Below are 18119 nucleotides of genomic sequence, written 5' to 3'. Positions count from 1 at the left end.
ACATTTTGGCAGTATTTTATATTTTCTGTAACGCACTAAGTCTTAGGTGTCTAGAGCTCGTCTGTTAACGCTCACATCACAGATTTATTTTCCTTAATCCTCACAAAGACCCAATCGACCAAAAAGAAGAGAAAAACAAAAAAAAAAAACAACAACAAAAAAAAGGCGTCATTTTTGTACAAATAGCTTTGAGAAGCCCCTTGTGTTACTGTGACTCATCTCTGACGACATGTTTCTTGCTATTTGTTTTCCACATCGAGAGTCAAGTTGACGAGGCTGGCGTGGGGGGGAGGCGCCCGTCGGCCCGGTGTCCCCGGTGTCCCTGGTGTCGCTGTCTGGTTAGCCATACGATGTTCGTCCTCAGCACTGTACACGGTCCCTCTATGATATGGAGAAGCAATATCACTGAACTCACACCATGTATTATTACTATTCACTAGCACCCTAGGTGTGATAATTGAAGTAAATATCTTTTATACAAACACAGGGTGTGTGGGTCGTCTTTCTTTGAAGTGCTCTGGCCTGAGGAAAGCAGCAAACACTGCCCACGGGTCCCAAGGGCAGTGTGAGAACTGCCCTTGTCCGAGCCGCTGTCCCCCAGCTTCGGAGCCCTATGGCACATGGTTTCCGGTCATTCGCGGGCAGAAGCCTGGAGCGCTGGGATCTGGGCACCGCGCCCCTGATGCTCTTGGTCCTCCGTCCTGCACGTAGTGACAGCTCCCTGGGGCCAGCCTCCCTGCTTGATGTCACCCCCACTGTCTGCAACCTTTGACCCAAGAACTTACCTCACTGGTACCTGCTTCCCTGTCCGTCAAATGGGGACACTTCCTGGTCTCAGGCTTGTGGGGACCAGGAACGGAGGCCCAAGGTGCCAAGCACAGCGCGGGGCTGGCTGTAGCAGCCCAATAACTGGGGCTTGGGTGGCCGAGGCCATGGCCAAGTCCCTCTCCCGAGCTGCCTGCACCTGGCCAGGGGCCCGGCCTCGCTGCTCTGGGGAGCCAGGGGGGTCCTCACTTTGTCCCTGGCTCCTGGTGTAAAGAAGGACAGGCCAAGGCGGGGGGGGGGGTCAGCTGGCACATGGGGAGCAGAGGGGGCTCAGTGGCTTGTGGGTTTCTGGAATGTGGGGCTCCTGAGGGGCCCTCTTTCTGGCTGGCGCTGGGTGGCAGAGTTGGCTGGGAGGCTGCCCACACCCAAGTGACTCGGGTGCTCTTGTTTTGAGATCTGCTGGGTGGGACAGAATTGTCATCTGTGTGGTGTGTGACAGTCGGGGAGTGGTTACTTGGTGGCGTGTTAATCCAAGATGATGATCATGAAGCTCCCCTGTGTGGCCTGTAATCACGGCCCCTCCCTCTGAATTAACGTCTTTTTTATTTCCTGTAGCAGGAGCCCCAAGGGCAGAGGGGAGCCCGAGTCCCCTGCCACAGGGAGCTCAGCACAGGACTGCGCGCCCTGCCCTGCAGGCTTGGCATTTGACAATCTGGGGTCCAACTCCAGAAACTTCTGTCAGCTAGCCTGGGTCCACCCCCACTTTTTAAAGATCTGTTAACGAAATTAAACTATAACGTGTAAGACAAACAGCAGCACAAGGTCTTTTTACCCAGAAAGCCTCCCTAAGTGCTCTTAAAGTGAAATGTAATTAAGCACAGCAGCCGTGGCTGGAGGTGTGGGTCTGGAGGGGTGCGGGCTGGAGGTGCGGGGCTAGGGGTGTGCGGCTGGAGGTGTGCAAGCTCTCGCTCTGCAGGCTGCCAGCTCCTGAGGCGGATGAGGAAGCAGGACTCCCTCCCCTGGCTGCAGCAGGCGCCCCGCACCCAGCGAGCTGCTCGGCCTCCAGGCCTTGGCCTCCCTGCCTCCCCTGTAGCTCAGTGTGCTTGAACAAAATCATAAGCCTCCTGGTCCTCTGAGAAGGCCATTGCAGATGGCCCTCGAGCCCTCTGCTGTGTTTAACGGGACCTGGGAAGGGTAGCCTGGAGAGTGGCTCCCTCCTGGCCCAGCACGCCAGCCATGCAGGTGTGCAGCCTGCTGTCCCCGCTGGAGCTCGCCATAGCTTCCCACGAGGCAGCAGAGGCCTGGGCCTAGGCGTGCCAGGCCAACCTGGGAGCCCAGCCATCAGTGACCCACCCAGCACAGAGCAGCTATCCTTAATGGAGCGGGACCCACAGCCCTGCCTGGCCTCGGCAGGCCCACCACGTCCGAGCCGCTCAGGCTGAGAATGTCGCAGGGAGGCTCCCCGTCCCAGCACCCCGGCAGAGTCCCTAGAGAACAAGCCTTAGCAGAGCTGCCCCGTGGGGACAATGGTGGGCACTGCAGGGACTGAGGCTTGAGGGCCCTGCCCACTGATGAGGGAGGCATGCCTCTTACCAACTGGTGGCCTGGCCAGTGGACACTGGGGACACCTCTGAAAGGTGAATTTTACTTCCTCATAGAAGTAGGCTGATGAGAACGCTGAGCACACAGGACTCTGGGGACCTGGGACACCTGGAAACCGCAGGGCCCAGCACCTAGCTATGGTTGTCCCCATGTCCCAGTGTAGGCGTCGTCTGGCGCCTGAGCAGGGGTTCTGGTGGTCCGTGATGGTCTGGGTTTTTGTTTCATTTCTGGCACTGGGGACCGAACCCCCAGTCACTCAACCTCTGAGCCCAGCCCCAGCCCTTTTGATGTTTTACCTGGAGACAGGATCGCTCACTGAGCTGCCTAGGGCCTCGCCAGGTTGAGCTTGGGATCCTCCTGCCTCAGCTGCCCGAGCCGCTGGGATTGCAGGTGTGCGCCACCGTGCCCGGCCCTGAGCGGGTTTTTTCACCCAGTCCTGCTCCATGTCAGGTGCTCCTCAGGCACCTAGAGACCCAGCAGCTGCCGGGTCTTTCCTGGCTACTGATGAGGCCTGTGACAGGCCGGTGGGCACACCATGTGGGCGGCAGGGGCCTCCTCCCAGTACCCTCTCCTCATTGCCTCCCATGGCAGGAGATCACATCTTTGCAGTCTGTCTGGTGTGGCTGTCTGTCAGGGCAGCTCCCACAGCCAAACCCAGAAGCTCTTAAGGAAACTGGAGTCCCTAAGAGCTTCTTTGTGTGGGACAGCAGTTCTCCACCGGTGGCAACTCTGCCCCTGGGGACATTTAGCAATATCAGATGTTTTTGTCGGTCACAATAGGAAGGCACCCTTGGCATCTTGAGAGCAGAAGCCAGGAGACCCTGCTAGCTCTCCTACAAGGCATGGGACAGTCCTCCACAGCAAAGAATGACCTGGCCCCACATGTGACCAGGCCCACCCCGCCCTACGAGGCCACCTCTCTCAGAACCCCTCCACCGGGGTATGAAGCAGAAGGTGACTGAGGCCAGCTCTGGGCCAGGGACATGCTCCAGGCTGGGCACAAGCCCAGAGGAGGGTGGGGCAGGAAGAGACACCCAGGTCCTGTTGTTTGAGGGCTGGTCACTGAGCACTGACCTGGTGAGAGGCTGAAGGACCTCAGGGTGGAGTCGCTGAAGCAGGTAGAGGCTCTTGCCAGGTAGACGAGGGGCAGCAGGGACACCAGGTGAAGCAGAAACATGGCGGGCGGGGGGCCACGTCCCCACGCTGACCGCCATGCATGGTCACCAGCAGGCCTGAGGGTGTCTATGTGGGTGTTCTCTCTCGTGTGACGAGAAAGACTGCAGTCCAGGGTGTCTGAGGCACTCTGGGGGGTGAGAGTCCCAGCTGGGGAAGTGTGTGTGAATATGGGGTCACCGTGGGCTGCGGCCCTGGCCATCGGGGGTCACTGTCAGGTGCGGTTGAGGTGCCAGAGAGACGCTGAGTGGGAGGGAGGCCCAGGAAATGGGGTGGCGGGCGGGAAGGCCATGTGCGGAGGCCTTGGCGGGTCCTAGGTGTGGTGGACACTTGGGCACGGACTTCTCCAAGGTGCTTTGCTGCGGGGGGCGGGTTGAGAGAAGGTGCGTGTGCGCCAGGAACTGCAGCAGGATCCCCACCGTACTGTGCCACTGCCAGGGAGAAGCAGAGTCCATGCGCCAGGAAGGGGCAATTTCCTGGGGACACCATTGCACAGGGGCATGTGGCCAGCACCTGCTGGCAGGGACAGGCGCAGCCACCATCACCAGGGGTTGTACCAGGGCAGAGGCATGGAGGGGCCCATGAGGGAGCCTGCAGGTGGCTGATTGAATAAGACAGGGTCCCTGCCTCCAGTGCCCACAGGCCTCGCCACCTGCCACCAGCTGTGAGAAGTCTCTGCCCTTCAGTGGTCCTTGTCCTTGACTTTGGGCGGTGGACTCCGCCTCCTTAGATCTTGAGATTGCTCTGATCTCCTTCTTCCCTCTGAAATGCACCTTCCAGGACGTCTTCCAGATTCTCCCAGAAGGACAAGGTCCCCTACACCTTCAAAAGGGGAGAGGACAGTCAGAGGCGAGGCCAGCCCCCACCTCTCTGGCACTCACTCGTCCTCGTCACCCCTCCTGCTAGCTGCAGACTGTCCCCACGCCCTCCCACGGGCTCTCTTGCACAGCCACCCCCCGCCACAGGGTCCCCCCAGCCCTGCGCACTGCTGGACCTGTCCCCAGCACTCGCCCTTCCCCCACCCGCCACTGCCCTGGGCTCACGGCCCTGGACCCTCTCCAGTGGGTCCGCAGCCCTCCCCGCCTCCGCCTTTCTGTAGCTTGAGACACCTGCGACCCTCCTTATTTCTGGACAGTCCCTCTTCCATGTGGTCCCTGAACACGCTTCCTCCTGACTTGTCCCCTGATTCCTGCCACCTCTTCCCCAGGTTTTTGTGGCACTCCTCTGAGATGTCACCACAAGCTCTGGCCACTGTCCCTGCTGCACCCTCTGGGCTCCTCGCCTGGGCGCCCAGGTCCACGTCCCCACCATACAGTCCCTTAGTTGTCCCACGGTACTATGTGGTTGCAGAGCCGCCCGCCCCTCCGTCCCCCTCCCAGGGGGCGGGGGCCAGGCATGGGCCTCCTCCCCCGGGTTCTGTACACAAAGGGGTCCCGACTGTCACCAGCACTTCTTCCACCTTGTCCCAGAGTGGAGCTGCCCAGGTCCAAACCCCGCCGGCCTGGGGTCACGAAAGCCCTAGGGGGCAGGGGTCAAAGCCCAGCTCTGGAGGAGTCCAGCCCAGGCCCTCCTCTGATGCCCTGTGGCCACCCAGGAATTGACCCCAAACTTGTTGGTCTGTGTGTCCCCTCCTCCTGCAGAGGGGACAGGGAGCGCCCACAGCTCCTCCAAGAAGGGTCTAGAGCTGAGACCCTCCTCAGGGCGCCTCGCAGGCCACCTCCTGCCTCCTCACCCCCAGCGTGGAGGGACAGGTCCGAGGCACAGCTCGGTCATTGCTGGGGTCCGCCCGGGCCTGTCCTTGCTGTCTCAGGTGCCCGCCCTGCCCTGGGGCTTCCCTGCAGCCTCTCCCCCAGGGCCTCCCTGCCCTCTGACCTCTACCCAGCCTCTCCTCTGGGCCTCACAAGCCGCCATCCTCCATTTCTGCTGCACACGGACACCAGCCAGTGTCCCCCAGAGCCATGTCCTCAGGGATGGTGTCCCCTGACCCTCATCCTGCACCCAGAGCTCCACAATGTCATACTTGTAGCTACAGCAGAAGGCTGCCCAGAGCAGCTGGACACAGGACACACTGACTGTCCCCAAGGAGGCCTGAGCTGGCAGCCTGGGTGGAGGTCTGCTCTCAGGACCCTCACACACCTGCAGAATGTCACCTGTATGCACAGGCAGGGACCATGAGCCCACCCCCAGCAGCTTGCCCAGGCTCTCCCGGCCTCCCCCATTCCCTCTGGTGGCTCTTGAAGCTGAAGGTTGTGCCCACCCTGGAAGCCAAGCCGAGCCATGCTTGGGTGGCACAGGCTGGTGGCAGATAAAACAAGCAGGTCACAGAGCCATCTCACTGGCCTTCGAGCCAGCCCTTGTGCCACTTCTGCAAGGTCCCTGCCCCACGCCCACCTCCAAGGGAGAGGTTTCACTCTGGTGGGCAGTGGTCACCTGCCCTCAGTTCCCCATGTCAGCCCCGCACCTGTGACCTCCGTGCCCTCATCCCCGAATGCCCTTCACCTGCGCCTTGTCTGGGACTCTGTCTACCCCACCCAGGCAGAATAAGTCCCTGCACCGTGTGGACAGGCTTCTGTTTGCAGTTGCTCCTGTGGCCTCTCTTGCCAGGAAATGAACCCCATCCCCTCCCCCAGTCCAGGCCCTTCACCTCTATTAATGTCACCCAAGCTTCTGTTAGCTTGATTTCTTTCTTTTTTTCTTTCTTTCTTTTTTTTTTTTTTTTGTTGTTTGTTTCTTTCTTTTTTAATACTGAGGATTAAACCCAGGGCCTCGTGCATACTGGGCAAAAGGTCTACCCCTGAGATGTACCCCTAGTCCTGTTTGCTTACTTTGAGATGGGGCTGGCCTTGAACTTGTGATCCTCTGGCCTCAGCCTCCAGAGTGGCTGGGATCACAGGCGGGCACTGCTTGGCTTCTCTGGCCTTCTGTAGGTCGTCACCCAGTGCCAGTTCCCACTAGCTTTCTGGCTGTCCTCTCCCTCCATGTCCTGGACTTCCATCCATAGCCCTCCTGAGCATGCATGGTGCGGAGGCGCGGGCTCGGCAGTCCCATCTCCAGGCCTGGGCCCAAGGCCAAGGTTGTGGCAAGTTTGTCCTTTCTGGTCTCCCCACTGGGGCCCGCTAAAGCTCCTATGGATCACCAGGGCTAGGCCCCACCCTTGCCACCCGCAGCCCGCCCTCGGTCCTGGCGCTGCCCTCAGGCCACACTCCGCCGCCCCCCTTCCTCACCACCGCCTGCCCGCCAGGAATAGGGAAGGGGCCCGCCTGTCTGAGGGAGGAGTCCATCTGAGGCTTGAGCAGTGGGGACTGTGGTGTGGGGAAGCACTGAGGGACAGGGCACCGCTGGGTTCCATCCCAGGTGGGGACGCCTCAGTTCTTCATCTCTAAAATAGGAACCCTCTGTTCTGAATGATCAGACTGTCACAGGGTGCGGAAAGGGCGTGGCAGATGGTGGGCACCAGGAGGTGGAGCAGCGGGGTGAGGTGGGGCTGTCCCCTGGCCCAGGGCCGGTTGGACAGCTGGTCAGCAGGCTGCCCAGTGAGGAGCCGGTTCACAGCTCACTGCCTGGAGTCTGAGCATTTCTGAGGCCACAGTGCCCTCTGGTGGCCATGCAGGCCACCCATAAGGACAGGGCCCCACAGCTCACCAAGGAAGGTCTGATATCACCATTTTATAAATGAGGTCCAGAGAGGGTGGTCCAGCTGCCTGGAGTCACACAGCCAGAAGCAGACCCATACCTCATCCTGGGATCTGGTCATCTCCCAGGACTCTGCTGTCCTAGCCAGTGACCACTGAAGGCATCCTGGAGACCAGGCTTGGAGAACTTGCCCACCATCTCCCACCCTCCTGCAGGGGCAGAGGTTTCCAAACAGAACTAGTTTGGATTTGCCTCCTAGCAAAGATGATCCTGGGGTTTGATTCACAGCATCAGGCGCGGGGCTGGTGGCAGGGGCTGGCTCCTGGATAGGGGAGGGGGACAGGGCTGTGGGTCAGGGAACTCTGGGGGCCACCCAACACTCACCCCTGCCACCCTGTCCACCACTGCGTCTGGAGCCTGTTGCAGGGGGCACCACCCAGGTCTGGGCTCAGCTCCAGAGGCGGGACCCCCCCCCTGTCCCCCCAACACCTCACCTGCTTTTCTCAGCCCCTCCCACCCGGGCCCTCTCTGGTCATGATCCCAGGACATGAGAAACTGGGGGCTCACTGGGGAAGCCTGGGGCTCCTCGCCCTGCTTGACAGAGGCCAAGTGAGACCCACAGGGGAGAAGGGGCCATCCAGGGTCACCGGGAAGGTCTTGGGCAGAGGTGGGGTGCCCCCATTTCTCCTAAGTCCAGGCCCAGTTTCCTTCCCCTCCCCTGGGGACCCAGGCCCAGAGTGGTTGCAGCCAGCACCTCTTGGGCAGTGGCCGTGTGGAGGGAATGGCCAATGGACCGTGAGCCACAGGGGCAAGCCAGGGGTCACGTCAGGTCCTCTGATGGTCGCATTTTCCTTTGACTGCAGGGCGCTGTGCGGAGCTGCAGATGCACGTCACCCAGGCCATGGCCACGGCCACTGAGCAGAGAGAGCTGATCGCCCGCTTAGAGCAGGACCTGAGCACCATCCAGTCCCTCCGGCGCCCGGATGCCGAGGTGAACCCCGCTCCCCTCTGCCCTTCCCCGGGCCCCCATCCTTTCAGCCTCAGGAGCCCTGGACCTCCCAGGTCGGCCCCCCATGACCCTGCAGCTGGGTAAGCCCACCCCACCCCCAAAATCTAGGGGGCTGCGCCCACATCTTCTGGGTTCCCCACTCCCCCCGGGCTGGCCACCGTCCTCCCCACGGGCAGAGGCAAGGCCAGGCTCCTGCACCCCTCTCTCGGCTGAAGCATCCGAGGCCCCAGACCACAGAAGGCAGGAGCCCAGAGGGTCCCCAGGGGCACGGCATCACCCTCACAGCCGAGGAGGTGTGGCTGCCCAGGTCCCACAGCGTCCGGCTGCTGGGCCAGGGTTGCCCAGGCTCTGGTGCCGGTCAGGGCCCAGTGGCCAGGTGAGAGCCACCGGCTGAACTCCCTCAGGAGCACCCCAGGGCCCAGCCCATGCAGGCTCCGGCAGCTCCTCCACCCCACTTGGCTTGGCCACCCTGAGAGAGGGCGGTCAGTGCCCGGATGTGGGAGCACCTGCGTCTCTCCCCCACCTCAGGGTGCTGCTGAGCAAGGCTTGGAGAAGATCCCAGAGCCCATCAAGGAGGCCACCGCCCTGTTCTATGGTGAGGAGGGGCTCAGGGAGCGGGGCTGGGGGCAGGTGCAGGCGGAGAGCCCAGAGCCCCCACCCCAACAATGCAGCAGTGACCTCAAAAGCAGCAGGTCGGCCCCCGCGCCCACCCCGTGGCCTGCCGTGGCGTTAGTGCCAGATGGCAGCTGGAGCTCCTCAGGGTTGAGGGGAGGCAGCCTCCTCAGGACTGAGGCCAAAACCTGAGGCTGCCGCACCAGGATGTGGGGGTGTGTCCAGGCCTCCCCAGTTCCCTCAGTGTCTCTTTGCTTGACAAGGGACCGGTGTGATAGAGGCAGTGGCCACGCATCCGTACAGAGTAACAGGGCGGAGGAGTCCCAGGCCTGGCTCCATGGCAGTGCAGACAGGTGCCCTGGGGCAGAGCCCTGCAGGGCCGGCCTCTCAGGCTCCCTGGCTGCCCCTCCCCTTCACACACCTGCTCACACCTGGGGGTCCGACTTCCACCTCAAGGCCTGGGCCACCCATGTCTCCTGCCACCTTCTCCACTCTCTCCCAGGACCCTCCCCACCAGCCAGTGGCACCCTCCCCGAGGGCCAGGTGGATTCCCTGCTCTCCATCATCTCCAGCCAGAGGGAGCGCTTCCGTACCCGGAACCAGGAGCTAGAGGCTGTGAGTCACGTCCTTCTGTCCCCTACATGCCACGGTCCTGAGGACACAGTGGGAGAACACATGGGCCCAGAGGAGGAAACTGTCACAGACCTTAAACTGCAGTGACAGGGGGCCTGTCCTGTGCGGTCAGGGAGGGCTTCCTGGAGGAGGCCGCGCCATGCTGAGTCCTAAGAATCAGACTCAAGGTGGGACACACAGGACCTGCTCCAGGTTGTAGGAAGGAAGCCCAAGACAGGCGGGCACCAGGCGGGCGCTGCTGCCAGGACAGCCCCAGGGGATTTAGGCAGCGGAGTGCGGCTGTGTTGGACAGCAAGGCGGGTCACGCGGGTGCCAGGGCAGGACAGAAGGTGACCAGGCCATGGTTACGAAGGTCCAGGAGGAAACACCCACCTGAGGTGGGGGTGGGAAGCAAGGCCAGGTGGGAGAGAGGGGGGCTGGGAACCCCATGGAGATGAACAGTGAAGGGACCTCAAGGGGTCAGGGGACCAAGGAGCCCAAAGAGCCTGCTGGCCGCTGACCCACACCAGGGCCTTCCTGGAGGGTACCTGAGGGAGGGCCTGCCCTGCATGGGTGACCAGTCTGGACCTGAGAGGTGCTGTGGGCCTCCATAGGGTGTTGTCCACACGTGGCTGGTGGCTGCAGGGACGAGGTCCCTAAAGAGGATGGAACAGAGCCCTAGAGGGCCTGGGAGGGAGCAGGAGGAGCAGGGGCAGGAGGTGTCCAGACACGACGCCCAGACAGGGCTTGGGTGTCCCCAGGGAGGCACGGACACTGAATGCAGCTGTGCGGAGAGCCAAGTGACAGAGCAGGGAAGCACATGGGTGTGGCACTGCCCCGGCCTTGGGGCTCTGGAGCCAGTCCTGGGACCCTCCCCTACAGACACTCTCCCAGTGGGAGGGGTCGGGAAGTCACAGAACCTCCTCACAGACTGCAGGCCCCCACCAGAGCCGTCAGCGACAGGCATGGTCACACCCAAGGGCCCTCTGCCACCCAGCTCTGGAGCAAGAGGCTGTACAGAAGGAGCCACCAGGGCTGCAGGTGTAACCTAGGAACCTCCTGGCCCTCAGGCCCTGGGGACAGCCCCAGTGGGAAGGCCAGGAGACACAGGAAGTGGGGGAGCAAAAGCCGTTAGAGGGTTCCAGCTTGTGCTTGTGCCAGGCCTGGGGGTGCAGCTCAGGAGGCTGAGGCAGGAGGATGGCAAGTTCAAGGCCAGCCTCAGCAACTGAGCAAGACCCTGTCTCAAAAATAAAAAGGACTGGGGGTGTGGCTCGGTGGTAGAGCACCCCTCGATTTAATCCCTGCACCCCCCCAAAATAATAACAATTCTAGACCTGGTACCAAAACCTTTCTTAAAAATCATGGTGAAATAAACAACGTAACATAAACTTACCATCCCGACCAATAAGTACACTCACATTGTACCACCGTCACCCCCGGCCATCTCCTGAGCTCTGCAGCCTGCAAGTCTGAACCTCCACCCACTCAGGTCCCCACTCTTCCTCTGCTGGCACCTGGCCGCTGCCACCCTGCTTCTGTCTCTAGGAACTGAACCACAATTTTCTTTCTCACTTCACATAAGTGGATTCATACTGCATTTTCCTTTGTGACCGGGCTTAGTTCGCTTACTGTCATGTCCTCAAGGTTGATCCGTGTTGTACCATATGTCCCAATGTCCCTCCTTTTTAAGAATTATTCCATTTTCTGCATGTGCCACATTTTATTTGTCCACTCCCCTGCGAGACCTCTGGGCTGCCCCCGGGCTGTGGCTGTCGAGAGCAGTGTTCACAGGATGTACAGATGACATTCCTTCCAGACCCTGCTCTCCTATTATTTTGGACATGATCCCAGAAGGGGCCTTGCCAGAGCGTGTGACAGTTCTACATTTGATTTTTCAAGGAACATGGCCACACTGCCATATACCTCTTGGTACTGCTTGAATTTTGAACAGCGGAAAGGAAACCCCCCCCCCCGTTCACACACCTGAGGAAATTGAAACACGAGATCCCATTTCCTCTTGCCTTTAGGTCAGCCAACATTAAACCCACACGGCTGCGATTCCATTTCTGTAAAATGTCCAGGAAGTGACTGCCAGGGGCGGGGGACAGGGGGACGGCTGACAGGTGCAGGGATTCTTGCTAGGGTGATAAAAATGTCCTGAAATTAAATGATGGAGATGGTTGGACATGGTGAGTGGACTGCATTGTCCACATAAAGATGGTGACATTTATGGGATTGGATTAGACCTCCGTGGCTTACAGAGGCTGGGGACACGGCTCAGAGGTAGAGCCCTGGCCTACCAAGTGCAAGACCTGGGTTTGACCCCCAGCAATGCATTAATAATAATAGGAGTCGTGATGATCATCTAAAAGGCTGGTAACACCCCAACCAAATAAAATATGAAGACACCTGACCCCAGACAGTGACCTGGGCTGGGATTAGGAAGAAAAGGGGAACTTCCAAGAGGGACAGCCATGAGCAGTGTCCAGCAGGTCAAGGAGAAGGCCATGGGCACAGAGAGGGGCCTAGTAGAGGGCAGTACTTGTGCCAGTGTGGTGCCCTCTGACCCCGGCCCTCCCGTCTGCCCACTGCCCCCACAGGAGAGCCGCCTGGCCCAGCACACCATCCAAGCCCTGCAGGGCGAGCTAGACAGCCTGCGCGCCGACAACATCAAACTCTTCGAGAAGATCAAGTTCCTGCAGAGCTACCCAGGCCGGGTGAGCGCCCCCCACCCACCGGCAGCCCCAGGGGGCCAGGTGGAGGGAGAGGCTGGTCAGGGCCTTGAGATGGGAAGGTTGGGGAAATGACCTGTGGGGCAACCCTGGGCCTGGGGGACCTCCGAGGCCATCCAGCACCCCCGACTCTTGTCAGCCAACCTCCCTATGCTCAGAGTGGACCCCATATGGGTTCACTCAAAAAACCGGCAGGGAGGTAGGTCCTGGACCAGGGGCCCACCAGCCCGGGCAACCCTTCTGTGAAATGGTGGTGACCCACTAGTGCCCCCCAGGATCTGGGCACTTAACCCTAGGGGTACTGAGCATTCAGGACAGGCTGGGAACTGGTATGTTTTACACATATTTTTTTTTTTAAAAATTCAGAATTTCCATTCCAGTTGAGAATGCTGTCCCTGGTGTCCTTCGGCCCCCAGGCCTCTCAGGGGTCCCCGCCTGCAAGGAAACCCTTTCTGTGACCAAGGGAAGACAGAGCCGGGAAGTAAAGGGGGAGGGAGCTCAGACAGACACCGCGGGCCCCACCCCCACCCGCTGGAGCTGTGCTGATATGCTGCTCTCCTGCCACAAGAGGGCGCCCAGACTCCGCAAACCAGTGCTGCTCCAAGTGGCTGCCTTCCCCCAACCCCCAGCAACCCCCTTCAAACCCACCAAGCCGACATCCTGGCCCACACCTGTGGTCCCAGCTACTCGGGAGACGGAGGCAGGAAAATGGCTTGAGCCCACAAATTAGAGGCCAGCCTCAGCAACTCGTACCCAGGCCCAGCTCTGTCCTGTCCCACCTGGGAGAGGTGGGCCTGACGCCTGGGGAGGAGACAGAACTCTGACCCCAGGCCAGAGCCAGTGGTCACATTCACTGTCACCCAGCACCCTCTCCCAGCCTTGCGGAAGCCGTGGCTGTTGGCCTGCCTTCCCTGAGCACTGCCTGCCTGCTGGGCCATGCCCGTGACGGGCTTCTCCTCCTCCCCATGTGCAGGGTGGCAGCAGTGACGACACGGAGCTGCGATACTCGACCCAGTATGAGGAGCGTCTGGACCCCTTCTCCTCCTTCAGCAAGCGGGTCAGTGCAGGGGGCCTAAGCAGTTCCCGCCCACCTGGCCCGGCCACTCCCTTCCCTATGCCCATCTGTTCTCCCCTGGCCTGGCACACCCGGCTCTGCATGCCCAGGCCCTCCCTGACCAGCAGCTCCACACTGCTTCAGTGCCATAGAGGCCCAGGTCACCCCCAGGAAGGCCTCAGTGGCTCTCTGTGGGCGTGTGGCAGTGAGCAGGTTCACCAAGTACCCCTGTGGGGCAGGCAGACAAGCAAGGGGGTTCCACTCCCCACGATGGTGGTGGCCTCCCCTGCCCACCTGCCTAAGCCTTCCTATCCAGGAAGAGCTTTTTACACAGGCATTAGGGGCCCTGGGAGTGGGGGAGTCACACAGATGCTGGGGGAGCCCAGATTGTCACACTGAGTGGGACTGTCACCAGGGGGCCCGTAGCAGCCACCTAGGGCTCTGCAGCCCTCTCTGGGTCCTTTCTTCATCATCTCTCCTCCTTCAGGAGCGGCAGAGGAAGTACCTGAGCCTGAGCCCCTGGGACAAGGCCACACTAAGCATGGTGAGTCCTCACGCCTGTGCCTACCTGGGACAGACAGGAACATCTATCTCTAAGCACCATGGCACCTGCCCTCCAGCCCCATTGGGAGAAACCCCAGGGGCCAACAGACCCCTCCCATGCCCTAACAAGGGGGGCCATGTGACTGGGAAAATGGGACAGGGTCCTTCCCTCTCCCCAGCAGCTCCTCCGATAACACCATTCACTGTGGGCTCTGGAACCGGGCTGCAGGGGGCGCCATTCCCTGAAATCCTGTAGCTGGACTTCCCCCTCCATCCGCCCCCTTCCATACATTGTAGAAGGGTCCCCAGCTCCCAGCCCTTCCCTCCCCTTGCAGCCCCAGCGCCCCTTTGCAAGAGCCAGGGGCAGCCCTTTCCCATCTTCCCATTCCCTGTTTGCCCCCCAGGGTCGTCTGGTCCTCTCCAACAAGATGGCCCGCACCATCGGCTTCTTCTACACCCTCTTCCTGCATTGCCTGGTCTTCTTGGTGAGTGTCCAGACAATGGGCCAGTGATGTCACCATGCTCTGCTGACCTTCAGGGCAGCAGGACCCTGTTACTGTGGCCTCCTCAAAGCCACACCCTCAGTTCTGAGCCACTCCTCTCCCTTTGGTCCCCATCCTGGGGACAAAAAGCACTCCAGACTTGGATTGGATTCTCTGACTAGGGCACAGCCTGGCCACTCAGGGGAGGAGGCCTGGTTGACCACAGCCACTGACCCAGACCTGAGAGGCTTGGTGGAAAGAAAGGCCTTGGTGGGAGCCTGAGGCAAGAGGGACCAGGTCTAACAAATCCCCCCAGTGACTGCCGGGTGGGCTGTCCAGAGAAGGGACATCCAGAACCACATCTCCCCAAGTCAGAGGGGCACTGGAGTCAGTGGCCTGGGGATGCCTCTGTGTCTGCCACAGTGGGGAGGAGAGGGCCAGCCTGTTGTATGGAGACTCCAGCCTCAGGGACTCACCTCCAGCCAGCCTGTCCCGTGGCCCCTACATAACTAGCCTGGGCTACCACTCTGACTGCAGGGCCCAGCACCTCCTGGACCTGTCAGAAGTACGCCCCATGTCAGGGCCATTGTGTCTGGACCCATCGGACCTCCTGTGAGACAAGCAAGCTCAGGAGTGTCTCTGCTGCCCAATTCCCTGGGGCCGAGGCCACAGGACATTTCTGTCCCCAGAGTGCAGACACAGGGGCCGTGGGTGGGCTGTGGGAGTGGCCATGAGGTGGGTGGGCAGCTCACACTGCCTCCATCTGGTCAGGTGCTCTACAAGCTGGCCTGGAGCGAGAGTCTGGAGAGGGACTGTGCCGCCACCTGCGCCAAGAAGTGAGAATGTCCCCTGTTCCCAAAACCCAAAATCTAGTCCCCGAACTCCCACCTCCCTCCTCAACACCACACCAAGCCCCTCCTTCATGATGCCTGCTCCTCAGGCTGTCCACCACAGCTCCATCCTGTCCTCTCCCAGCCCTCCACCACGCCCACTTCCCCAGGGCCATCTGTCACATGGGACGTGCCCCCCCCCCACACACACACACACACTTCTCTCCTTTGCACGTTTAGCCTCAGAAGTGGTTTCTGTTCCCAGGTTCGCCGATCACCTGCACAAGTTCCACGAGAAGGACAGCGGGGCGGCAGCTGGTGATTTGTGGCAGTGATATCAGGGTCACCCCTGCAACAGTGTGGCTGCATCCCCACTCCTGCTTGATCAGTTGCTTCTAATGAGTTAGGCTTCCCCTGACACCCCCCACCAACATGGATACTGTCCTTGTCCTTGGCCCAATAGCTTCCAGAGGTCCCAGGTCCCCTTGGGCCCCTTAAAAGAATGTCAGAGCCACATCAGGGCTTCCTAGGTCCAGACAGCCCCCCTAATGCCTGGCCAGGCTGACCAAATGCTCCACCTGCCTGGCCTGGGCTCCGCACACAGCCTGGCCTCTAGCACTGGTGGCAGAGACCCCGGCTGTGACACTCACCTGATTTTGGCATTAGTTAAACCAGTTTGGACTCCTTAGGCCTGGGCTCTGACATCCCCTTTGCTCCCCTAGGATCTCCCTCACACCCTGAACGAGATGTCAGGTCCTTCCCGTAGGCTACTGGGCTTTGAGTCAGACCTCCCTGGTCTGCCTCTGTCACTGATTTCCACCCCCCCACCATAGAACATAGATAAGGTTAGACAAGAACTAGTTTACTCATGCCCCACCCCATCCCCAGAGTATGGGACAGTTTCTGCTACCCCCTCCCTGCCCCCAGACACAAGTGATTTCTGCTTTTTTCTTTAGCAAGATATTCTGGTTTATAGATGAGGAAGTGCCTCCAACAAGATCCCAGGGCCCCCAGGCTCCTCAGACCCAAGAACTAGCTAGAGGAGTCCCAGTGCCTCTCAGCCACGCAGAACTGACTGTGGGCCACCGTAGCATGGCCACCTCTGGGGGCCACTGGCAGATCTCCTTAGTTAGGTTTGCGTTTCACGTTCAGCTTTGCATGTTTGAATAAACCATAGTTGCAGCCACACTGCTGCCGATGCTCTGTGACTCCTGAGCTCTGGGACACTGGGGTTCTGAAGGCCAGTAGATGCCTGCAGTACCACCCCAGGATCAGGGCTGTCTGTCTGTATGGGGCAGGGCCCTGGCATACAGGAAGTCTCTCCCGCTCTTCCTGTCCCCAAGAATTCCGAGTGCATTCAGAGTTTTGCTGAAACCCAAACCCACAGCATCTGGGCTCTCTTGGGCAGGCTTGCAACCCCATCAAAAAGGGAAACCAGTTCCTTTCTTCACAGCCAGCTGTCAGGCTGTGGTTGGGGCCTGATGTTTTTGGTGGTCCACATCCCTTCCTGGGGAATCCCTGCCTCCCTTTCTGTACGCACCAGAGCTGGATCTAGAGCAGGGCTCCTTTCCCTTGGGTCCCCCAGGTGCCAGAACTCACACCCATCAGGGCTTTGAACACCAGTCTTGCATGGAGATTCCCTGGAACCACTGGACTGTGCCACCTCATCCCCATGCCAGCCCCACTCACATACATCTCATTTTGGTCTGTGGTGGCTGGCCTTACCCACTAGGCTGGCTCCAAACCTGGCTCCTGCCCTGCAGTCCACCAGACCAGAGTCCCCTGTGCCACATCTGCCTCGAGCTTCTTCCTGAATGCTAGAGCTTATGCATGCAGGGGTCTTACCTTTGAGTTCTTACTACCAGGACCCCTCACCACCTCTTCCCTCAGAACTTCCTCCAAGGCCCCAGAGCTTCCTGTACTCCAAGACACAAGATGGACTGTCCTCTCTGACCCTCATTCCTGTCCCTTGGCTCATCACCCCTTCTCCCTCTCCCAGCCACTTTCGTTTCTCCCACCAGTTCCTCCTGGTAGGTAGGTTACTCAGAGTTACTAGGCCTCTGGCTCCTCCTCACTTCCTCCTCCCAAGGGGTCAGAGCTATTGTTCCACCCTGATCCTCTCTGGCCACTGACAGTCCACCAGCAGCAAGCTCAGGGCACAATTTGTACCCGGGTCAGTCCACAATGGGCCAGGCTGCCCAGGGGCAGAGCCTCCATCAATCCGTTCTGCTGGCAGCCACCCTACTCCCCAATTCCTGGCCTCATGCATAGGTGTCCTGGTTCCCAGCCAGCGTCCAGCCTGTGGGCACCTCCATCGATGGCTGGACTACTGCCTACTTCATTAAGTGTTTGCTAGCCAGGTCCTGCTGCGAGGGCAGCTGGTACAGTGTGGCAGGGAAGGGGGCAGGTAGCAGGCCTCCACCGAGACCTGGCTAGCTTTAGTGCCCCTGTGGAGGGCAGCAGGTGGGAGGTCCAAGCCAGCCTCCACCTTCACCAGGCACTGCTCCTCCTGGACCCACCCTTTCCATCCACAAGATGCACATTAAAACCCTGGAGGGGTGGAAGGGCTCTCTACAAAGGTCAGAGGCCACTGTGGGTGGGGGAGGCCAACAGATGGAGGCATTCCCAGTCAGCAAAGTCAACATGGCAGGCCACAGAGCTGCTAGAGGATGGGGCGGGCAGCTGACTCAACACCTCTGGGGGCTGGAGCAGGGAGCTAAGACGGTGAGGAGGGGAGGTGCCCAGAAACCACTGCCCCACCCCAGGAGCACCCAGGTCTCCTGTGGAAGCACCTCTTCCACACCCCTGCTCACATGATATCCCCTTCTTTCGGACCTCTTCCGGGTCCGCTGGAGTCCTGCACCCCTCCAGAGCAGACTGCTGGAGGTCGAGCTCCGGGATCAGACCACAGGGCCTGCCAAGACCAGCAGGGCAGTGTTCTTAGCGCGGCTTCTCTGCGCTAACCTCAGGCAGAGCTCCGAATCCCGGTAGGAGTGAGGAAGCCAGGGCTGTGGCATCCCGTGAGCCCATGTGACGACCAACGTCTCCTGGAGTGGCGCCAGTCTCCCCCAG

At 60.3% G+C, this 18119-nt stretch overlaps 1 protein-coding gene and 1 long non-coding RNA gene across 4 annotated transcripts in view; one reads left to right on the top strand and one right to left on the bottom strand.

The window, feature by feature from the left end:
• The window catches only part of Cux1 (cut like homeobox 1), a 328005-nt gene extending 311770 nt beyond the window's left edge, over window positions 1-16235 (top strand). For all 3 annotated transcript variants that reach the window (XM_048789985.1, XM_048789984.1, XM_048789983.1), the window contains 9 exons: window positions 8037-8164; window positions 8711-8777; window positions 9297-9409; window positions 12007-12123; window positions 13112-13195; window positions 13680-13736; window positions 14140-14220; window positions 14989-15053; window positions 15313-16235. In XM_048789985.1, coding sequence (XP_048645942.1) covers window positions 8037-8164; window positions 8711-8777; window positions 9297-9409; window positions 12007-12123; window positions 13112-13195; window positions 13680-13736; window positions 14140-14220; window positions 14989-15053; window positions 15313-15382 — 782 coding nt within the window. In that variant the 3' untranslated portion in view covers window positions 15383-16235. The remainder of the gene's footprint in view (window positions 1-8036; window positions 8165-8710; window positions 8778-9296; window positions 9410-12006; window positions 12124-13111; window positions 13196-13679; window positions 13737-14139; window positions 14221-14988; window positions 15054-15312) is intronic.
• On the bottom strand, window positions 7-17844 carry LOC107147064. The gene is made up of 3 exons (XR_001504105.2): window positions 16893-17844; window positions 3442-4362; window positions 7-381 (listed from the first exon to the last, which is right to left on the bottom strand). It is a non-coding gene; the product is annotated as an uncharacterized LOC107147064 (long non-coding RNA).
• Window positions 17845-18119: the final 275 nt, after the last annotated feature.

Source organism: Marmota marmota, unplaced genomic scaffold (assembly GCF_001458135.2).
Source record: "Marmota marmota marmota unplaced genomic scaffold, marMar, whole genome shotgun sequence".
NCBI lineage: Eukaryota > Metazoa > Chordata > Mammalia > Rodentia > Sciuridae > Marmota > Marmota marmota.
Note: the sequence above shows the minus strand (reverse complement) of the source record. Positions and strands in the feature narration are given on the sequence as shown.